This window comes from Marmota marmota, unplaced genomic scaffold, assembly GCF_001458135.2.
Source record: "Marmota marmota marmota unplaced genomic scaffold, marMar, whole genome shotgun sequence".
NCBI lineage: Eukaryota > Metazoa > Chordata > Mammalia > Rodentia > Sciuridae > Marmota > Marmota marmota.
This window is the reverse complement of record NW_026000205.1, coordinates 10,823,494-10,833,086: the sequence shown is the minus strand read 5'-3', so window position 1 is coordinate 10,833,086 and position 9,593 is coordinate 10,823,494. Positions and strand designations below refer to the sequence as shown.

Genomic DNA, 9,593 nt, shown 5'->3' with positions numbered 1-9,593 from the left:
CCTCCCTCCCTCCCTTCCTTCCTTTTTATTGTTTGCAGTGCTGGGAATCAAACCCAGGACCTAACACATGCTAGGCAAGCATTCTACCACTGAACTATACCCTTTGACCTTCCTTCCATCTTTTATCCCTGGTTTGAGGTAAATCCCACATATCAAACATTATAATACTTAACACAAAAATACTTTAATACCTAAACTTTAGGCCAGGTACAGTGGCACACAACTATGATCCCAGAGGCTCTGGAATCTGAGGCAGGAGGACTGCAAGTTCAAAGCTAGCCTCAGCAATTTAGGGAGGTCCTAAACAACTTAGTGAGATCCTAAATAAAAAATAATAAGGGTTGGGGATGTGTCTCAGTGGTTAAGTATTCTGGGTTCAATCCCTGGTACAAGAAAATAAATTAAAAAAAAACATAAGTAAATAAAATAAAAATAAAGCTGTTAATAAAAAGTTATTGAGGATCCCCAAAGAACTTTTGTTATCTAGCAATATTACATTAGAAATTAAAAGTGAGAGGGCTGAGGTGTGCTCAGTGGTAGAGTACTTGTTTTGCATGTGTAAGATCCTGGGTTCAATCCCCAGCACTGCAAAAAAAACAAATTAAAAAAAGAAAAGAAAAAATGCTAAAATGTATTTATTATTTAAACAATAAAGAATAAACCTGCTCCATGTTAACAAAAATAATATACATTTTATGAAAAAATAACTCTATTGTCAAAATCCAAAAATTTAGTGGCACTGTTTTATAATTTTTTTTTCTTTTGTACTAGGGATTGAACTCAGGGTATTCAACCACTGAGCCCCATTCCCAGCCCTATTTTGTATTTTATTTAGAGACAGGCTCTTACTGAGTTGCTTGGTGTCTCGCTTTTTGCTGAGGCTGGCTTTGAACTCGTGATCCTCCTGCCTCAGCCTCCCAAATCAGTGAGATTATAGGTATGCACCACCATACCTGGCTGTTTTACAGTTTTGTAACTTAATAAAATTACTTATTTTAATTATAATTACTAGTACATATTAATTGTACAAATTAACAGATTTCCATACATGAATATATTGTACTTGATCATATCCACCCTCCCTATTATCCCTATATTTTGGTATAAAAATATAGTTTTTATTATTTTACAATTTAGAATTTATCAACATGTCAGTATTTTTATGTAAAATTTCCAGAGGAAAGAGAAAAATATTGGATTTATCTCAAAGGTGCTCTTATCTGTATTTAGAAAAGGACTAAAAGAAACACTTTACTAAGTGAAATTACTTTAGGAAATTATATTTACTTTACAATATGTCTGCTTTCCTACTGCCCTTTCTTGACCTTCCCTCTCTCCTGTCTGGTTTCCATCCCCTTCATTGAGAGTCCCTCTTCTACTTTCAGGTAAATTTTTTTTTTGAGTTTCCACATAAGAGAGAAAACATTCAATAATGTCTTCCTGTGACTGGCTTATTCTGCTTAACATGATTTCTTCCAGTTCCATCCCTTTTCCTGCATATAACATGGTTCATTTTTCTTTATGACTAAATAATACTCCATTGTGATATATACAATATATTATTTCAGTTACCTGTTGATGGGCATTTAGGCAGATCCCATATCTTGGCCATTATGAATAGTGCCACAATAAACATGGGTATGCAGGTATCTCTTTTATATGCTGACTCAATTTCCTTGGGGCATATACCCAGGTGTGGTATATCTGGATCATACAGTAGTTCTGTTCATAGTTTTTTGAGGAACTTCCATATTGTTTTTCATAGTGGCTGTACAAATTTACATTCCTGTCAACAGTGTATAAATTTCCTTTTTCTCCACATCCTCCCTAGTATTTGCTATTTTTTTGTAATTCTTTTTAATGATGGGCTGAATAAAAAATAGTTGGACGCCCACTCCCACCCCCCACTAGGGATGGAACCAGGGCCTCAACCATGGTAGGTAATCACCAGCTAGTTTTATTTTGAGATAGTGTCTCTCTAAGTTGCATAGGGCCTCTCTAAGTTGCTGAGGCTGGCTTTGAACTTGCAATCCTCCTGTCTCAGCCCCAAGCCACTGGGTATGCACCACTGTGCCCAGCTGAATATATTCTTTGAAATATAAAGTATTTATGATTTATTTGCTGGGGGGGGGGATGGTTTACCAGGGATTGAACTCAGGAGCATCTGCCCACTGAGCCACATTCCTAGCCCTAATTTTTTGTATTTTATTAGAGACAAGATCTTGCTGAGTTGCTTAGCACTTCACTTTTAGCTGAGGCTGGCTTTGAACTCGTGATCCTCCTTGCCTCAGCCTCCTGAGTCCTTGGGATTACAGGAGTGCACCATAGTGCACCCTGAAGTTTATAATTTGTTTTTTGAGATGAAGTGACATTTAAAATATAAGAAGGAAAGGAAGCCACCCACATCAATGGAAAAGATCAAACTCATTATCTTTGGCCCTACTGGATGATGGTATCATAAAGGAGGCTCTCATCTTTCTCTCAAGAGAAGACATTTCTGCTCCACTGGTGCTCTGGTGAGAGCATTACACACATATGTGAATGATGCTGGATAAGAGAAGGCCACTAAGGGAAATAGAGCACCATTGCTTGTTGAAGGGTTATAAAAAATAATATTCCTACAAGACAGGAGGGAGGGAAATTAGCCAAGCATCAAACCTCTCCTAGTAAAACCTTTCCCCAAAACAATGGGCCCTGAAGGAAAAGTGGATAGGGAACATGGGCTCTGGACCCTGACCGTCCCCCATTGCCAATTAATTTTTTTTTGTGGTACCAGGAATTGCAGGGACTTGTGCATGTGAGGCAAGCACTCTACCAACTAAGCTATATCCCCAGGTCCTTGCCAATTAATTCTTAATGTAAGCATGGTAAATAGCAAAACTCTAGGAAACAGTGAATCTCAGAGGAAGAAAAAAAAAAAAACAATGTGTGGATATGAGTATTCACTCCTTGGGATCTGAGGTCTTATCATTTCCCAGTAACAAGTTTCAAACATTTTACAACTGCCTTCTTGAGTTAAAATTTTAACCTGCACAACTAATTCCCTGACTGTCTGATCAGCACACCTGCAGTTTCCAATGATTAAATCACCCTCATTGTACCCTATAAAACTAAAACCCCCACTATAACCAACGGCCATTTTCGTTCCCTGAAAATGAGCCCTTATGGTGCCTGAGTGAATCTGTTGAGGTCTGCATCCCTCATTTTGCGCTTACACTTGTCCCTAGGATGGAGGAACTGTGAGCAAGTTACAGAGATGTTTCAGGAAAAAGAACACAAATGTTCATGTGATCTGGAGGGAAGAAATTACCCCAAGGATAGAACAAATTTCAACTTACCTGGGCCATGGCTTTTAGAACTGTTTGACCTTTGGTTTATCTGGACTCTTCTCCTGGACAATTACAGAGTCTTGAAAAAGCACAACAGGAAGAGAAGGAGTAAATCTCTGATAAACAGAGCTTGCCTCATATGTGTGAAGCACTGGGTTCGCTTCTCAGCACCACATATAAATAAATGAATAAAATAAAGGTCCATCAACAACTTTAAAAAAACCCAAAACAAAAAACAATCTTACTTCCACCGTCCCTGCTCTGCGCTCCCACCAGAGAAGAATATCAAGAGCTATATTAATAAAACCTATTCCCTTTAAACACTAGTAAACCCCAAAACAGCAACATGGTTTTCAGGCAGATGTGCTCCATGGAACCTGAGCACATCCATAAGAGAGACTGTGGCTGAGATAGTCCCCATCTAGTTGATGCCAATCTAAGCTATGAATAGGGCCTAATGTTTTCACCTGCTCCAAATCTTCATAACAAGAAGTTATGAAGATCATAACTCAGACTCACCCATTTTACCCTCTAAGGGATGAGGACAGCACCATTAGACTAGGAGCATAAAACATCAGTGTAAGATAAACCTTGAGTGCAAGACATTCCTAAATAAGGTCTTCCTAGCTTCTCTAGGCTCAACAGGCAAAACCTCTTGGTGCCTTAATGACTCTACTTCCTCCTTCCAAGTAAAAATGGGGCTACATCACTCATCACAGGCTCTGTCAAAGTTTCCAGCCCCAGCTGGATCCACCAGATAAGGAGCAAGAAAACTGCAGCAATACAGGGATCTTACATACTACCTACACATGCAAAGTACAGAAGTCAGTGGAACTAGTTTTAGAAGCTTCTGTCCCAGCACTCATTTCCCCTAAGCCTTCTCTACTGCTTTCCTATAGAACATTACTTCCTCACTGACTGTGAGGACGGCATTGGCTGAGTCTGGAGCCCCATGAGTGATAAGGTAATGAGAGTTAGTATTTAAGGAAGGTATTAAGGCTGATTTAGGGGTACAAGAAATTTCCCATGGTTGGGGCTGCTTATAAGGTGACTAATCAATGTGTGTATGTTGGGGGGGCCATCAAGGAAAATTTATTTTTCTATTTAAAAAAATTTTTTTAGTTATATGTGGACACAATATCATTATTTTGTTTATTTATTTTCATGTGGTGCTGAGGATTGAACCCAGTGCCTCACATGTGCGCGGCAGGCATTCTGCCATTGAGCCACAACCCCAGCCCAAGGAAATTTCTTGTAAGATGTAGGATATGAATCAGGGTCTTAAAAAAAATCAGAAGTTTAATAGAAAATGGACAGAAAACATTGTGTTCCTAGTAAGGTAAAGTGGTAAAAACAGTGGAACAAAAGTACAAGGTATGTTTGTAGAGCAAAAAATAATGCAGAATGACTTGTGTAGTTTGGGGAAAGGCTAGTACTCTCCAACACAACTTCCTGTGATGGTGGAAATTTTTATATCTGAAAATTTTCATATCTGTAAATATAGTAGCCACAAATCACAGTGTTACCAAGTATTTGAAATAATGCCAGTATGACTGCGTAACTCAACTTTTTATTTAAATTTAATTAGCTGTAGAATCTAGGGGCAGATAATCCTGGAGATGATACTGAGGACAAACAAGGGTACATGAATGAAATAGCTATCAGGGCAAGGACCAATGAGTTTCATTACTGCAACTAGCAGTTTATACAGTGTTCAGGGGACATAGATGACCAATATGGTTTGCTTATGTAAAATTTAGGTTCACACTCACTAATGAAATGGAAGGCAACTGAAGAATCTAAAAAGGGATCAATATGGCCACATTATTTCATTGGAAAGAAATATAATTGTGAATCGAAAGACCAACTGGGAGGTGCTTATACTTTTTCAAGCAAAGAGGGTCTGACCCAGGATAATGGCAATAGAAACAAGAAGTGGAAGGAGAAGGAGGGATTCAAGATGTAAACAAGATGTAAAATCAACAGGCTTTTTTCTTTTTCTTTCTTTTTATTTTTTGTGTGTGCCAGGGATTGAATCCGGTGGTGCTTAACTACTGAGCCCCAGCCCCAGCCCATTTTTGTACTTTATTTGGAGACAGAGTCTCGCGGAGTTGCTTAGAGTCTTGCTAAATTGCTGAGGCTGGCTTTGAACTTGCAATCCTCCTGTTTCAGCCTCCTGAGCCTCTGGGATTACAGGCATGTGCTTGGCAAATCAACAGGCTTTGAGGCCTGATTTGATAGAGAGGCAAAGAAAGGCAAGTCAACCATTTTTTTCTTATTTATTGAGCTCCTACCTCAACTGGCATGGTTTTAGGCATGAGAAAGATAATAAAGTCCTTGTCCCAGAGAATCTTGCAATCTAATGGGGAAAGAAAATCATCAAATAGGGCTAGATTGTGGCTCAGTGGCAGAGCACTTGTCTAGCATATGTGAGGCACTGGGTTTGATTCTTAACACTACATATCAGTAAAATTAAAAAAAAAGTTTTTTTTATACTTCAAAAAGAGAAAATCAACAAATATTGACACTGATATTCCTATCTGGATGCCAGGTGGCAAAATTTCTCTGGAGAAAAACAAAGAACAAGGGGATAGGGAGTTTTGGAAGAATGGAGGGTAGTCTGAGGCTTTTTACTGAGAAAGTGACATGTATATATACAGTTCACATGAAGTGATCAAGGAATGCAGATTAATGGGGTATGGGATATGCATTCCCAGGAAAATAACATTTTCAAAATCCTCAAGGCAGGAGTAGAGCTTTTTTGATCAATAAAGAGGAAGGGGTCAGGAGTAGCCAGGCGGAAGTGTCCAAGAGGAATAGGGCCAGAAGCTCATCTGGTCACATAGGATTTGTAGGCAACTGTTAGAACTTTGGTTTTTATTCTTGATAAGATAGGAAGCCACTGAAACTTTTTAAGCCAATGAATGGCATAATTTGTTTCACATTTAAAAAGGTCATTCATGGAAAATGGGCCATAGGGGACAAGGGGCAAGCAGGGAGACCAGTGAGAAGAAAACTACAATAATCCAGGCAAGGGGTAGGGTGGGCTGAATTAGTGTGGTAGTCAGGGAGGTGACGAGACTGTTTGGATTCAAAAGTTAGAGATGACCAGATTTGCTTATTTTTAGGTAAAAAAGAAAAAACAACAAAGAAGACAAGAAGATTCCAAGATTTATGGCTTGAGCAAAGCAAAATATGAGGTTCTCACTTTTTAACATGAAGAAGGATGTAGGAAGAGAAGGTTTGGTTGGACCAATTATGGGTTCTGTTTTAGACCTCAGCACTTGAGACAGTTATTATATACCAAATGTGGAAATGTCAAATATGCATTTGACATGATTGATTCTTTTGAAAATGGTAGAAATTATAGCATGTTTCATATTGATGGGAATAATTCAGTAGAGAAAAATTTAAAAGGCATGGATAGATAGGCCCTGAAATTATACAAAATGGTAACATTTGGAAAAGCTGGCTTAAGAGTACATGTGAATTCCAGGTTGGGGATAAAGGTGAGTTGGTAGAGTGCTTGCCTGGCATGAACAAAGCCATGGGTTCAATCCCCAGCACCAAAAAAAAAAAAAAAAAAAAAAAGTATATGGGAATTCTCTTTTTGTAGGTATTTAAGCCTAAAACTAATTCAAAATACAAACTTTAAAATAAATAAATATTAGGTATGCAGGAAGCCCGGAAGCCTTTAAGTCCACTTCAGGGCACTAAATAAATTACTCCTAGGGCAAATACTGGAAAGCAGTATTTGCCACTTAGGTGGTGGGGTAAGGAAAGAAAGGCATGCCCTTAAAAACAAGAGTTTCAGGAAAAGAAGAATAAAACCTGATACACTTTGAACTTGGCTTTTAGATATTTGATAGCATTTTTTTCCCGTTTCTAAGCACAATGGAAAAGAGTTAAGAAAAAGAATCTTGGGGCTGGGATTGTGGCTCTGCGGTAGAGCGCACCGGGCAGGACCCAGGCAGGACCCAGGTTCAAACCGGGCAGGACCCAGGTTCGATCCTCAGCATCACATAAAAATAAAGGCATTGTGTTGTGTGTACACCTAAAAAATAAATATTAAAAAAAAGAAGAAAAGGAATCTTAACTCTTTTCCATTGTGCTTAGAAAAGAGTGACCAGGACAATTTTGAAGGATCATCCTACCACACTGGGGAAGAAGATCAAAGAATACCAATTCCAATGTCATGTAAAAGGTGAGTTCTGGGCTGGGGATATAGCTCAGTTGGTAGAGTGCTAGCCTCACATGCACAAGGCCCTAGGTTCAATCCCCAGCACCAAAAAAAAAAAAAAAAAAAAAAAGTGAGCCCTCTACAAGGGTCACAATTTTTTTTTTTTGGTAGTAGGGATTGAACCCAGAGGTTCTTTACCACAGAGTTATGACCTTTTTATTTTTTATTTTTGAGACAGGGTCTCAGTTGCTTAGGGCCTTGCTTAGTTGCTGAGGCTGCCTTCAATTTGCTATTCTTCTGTCTCAGTATTCCGAGTCTGGGATTACAAGCAAGAGCTATTGTGCCTAGCTTCAGGGCCAGAATATTTTAATTTCACAGGTTCTGCAAGGGGTCAGAGCATAACCACATATCTACTCTTTTTCTGTTTTGCAATACCGGAGATTGGACCCAGAGTTGCTTTATCACTGAGCTGTATCTCCAGCCCCACCTCCCCCTTTTTTGAGACAAGTTTCCCTAAGTTGCTTAGGGCATCCCTTAGTTGCTGAGGCTTCCATTGAATTTGCCATTCTCCTGCATTAGGCTCCCAAGCCACTGGGATTACAGGTGTGTCCCACCAACCCAACCATACATCACACATTCACTTTTTTTTTTTTTTTGGTACCAGGGATTGAACCCAGGGGCACTTAATCATTTTATTTGCAAAAAGAGTCTCGCTAAATTGCTGAGGCTGGCTTTAAACTTGTGATCCTCCTGCCTCAGCCTCTGGAGTGACTGGGATTACAGTCCTGTGCCACAACCAGCCATACATTCATTTTGTGTGTGTGTGTGGGGGGAGGTCCCAGGGATTGAATTCAGAGGCACTGGACCACTGAGCCACATCCCCATTTTTTAATTTTATTTAGAGACAGGGTCTCACTGAGTTGCTTAGTGTCTCGTTGTTGCTGAGGCTGGGTTTGAAATCGTGATCCTCCTAACTCAGCCACCGGAGCCGCTGGGATTGCATGTGCACCACCATGCCCGGGCATACATTGATTCTTAAGACAACCACCTACACACCTTTATACAGTCACAATCATACACAAAAAGGACACACAGAGCCAGGCAATCTACTCACAACTGTGACACAGTTATTCCCTTATAATCATAAACTCTTCACACCATCACCCCAAAATACCCTATACAGTCAAAATCACACACTACTCCAGGGGAACACACACAAACAATGACATTCTACATCACCCAGTCATAATTGAACATTCACTCTGGAGACATTCAGTCACACACTAGCAAAGGCACTCCATACGCTCATACACGGTAGCACACACTGTCACAGTCACCATTTATCTCCGTCACACAGCCCCTTTAAGGAACATAACAGGGATACACACACAGTGTCACCCAAGTCACCGGCATACGACAATTATATAGTTTACCACATACGGTCACGGAGTCATACAGTCCGACACCCTCACCGGTCAGTCATAAGCATCCAGGAACAAGGCAGACACGCACATATACGCAACAGGGACGCACATATCATCACCCCCACAGTTACAAGGATTCGGCACCACAACACGCAGTATCACACATGGATATATAAAAACAACCAGACATACACCTTAGAGACAGGCGATGACAACCGCAAACTCAGAGGCAGCCACACCCAGTCACCTAACCACAAAGACACAATCAGAATCGCGCATTCTCGGTCTGCTCCCGCCTTCGCGCACAGACCCAAGGCTCGGGACACGCCCCGTCCCCGCCCCGGACTACCAGACCCCTCACCTTCTGCCTCCTCTGGTCGCGTCCGGGTCCTTATGGAGCTAACGATCTCGTCACGACGTCAAGAAAGACGTAACGTTGGGCCGCTGTGGACTCTGGGAAACGTGGTCCAGCGCCACACCAGCCATGGACAAGATGGAGTCTTCTCACTTCTGAGTCTTGGCTTGGCCCGTTTTGAGACTGCACTGGGGAGGTATTAAGGAGGAAGTCTTCACTCCAGACATCCCAGCAGGTTTGAGTTCATCTGAGTCCAACAAAGGACCACTCACCACAAGAACCCCAAATTCACAGGAGGACGCTGT

General features: G+C 40.6%; 1 protein-coding gene across 3 annotated transcripts in view; it reads right to left on the bottom strand.

Moving 5' to 3' along the window:
• Nucleotides 1-9,426, bottom strand: part of Znf565 (zinc finger protein 565) — a 15,600-nt gene extending 6,174 nt beyond the window's left edge. The window contains exons 1-2 of one of the 3 annotated variants that reach the window (XM_015497173.2): nt 9,295-9,413; nt 3,339-3,489 (exon numbers count right to left, since the gene is read on the bottom strand). In XM_015497173.2, coding sequence (XP_015352659.1) covers nt 3,339-3,347 — 9 coding nt within the window. In that variant the 5' untranslated portion in view covers nt 3,348-3,489; nt 9,295-9,413. Of the gene's footprint in view, nt 1-3,338; nt 3,490-9,294 lie in introns of all 3 variants that reach the window. The other 2 variants (XM_015497174.2, XM_048791163.1) reach the window with 2 other exon arrangements.
• Between the last annotated feature and the right edge of the window lie 167 nt (nt 9,427-9,593).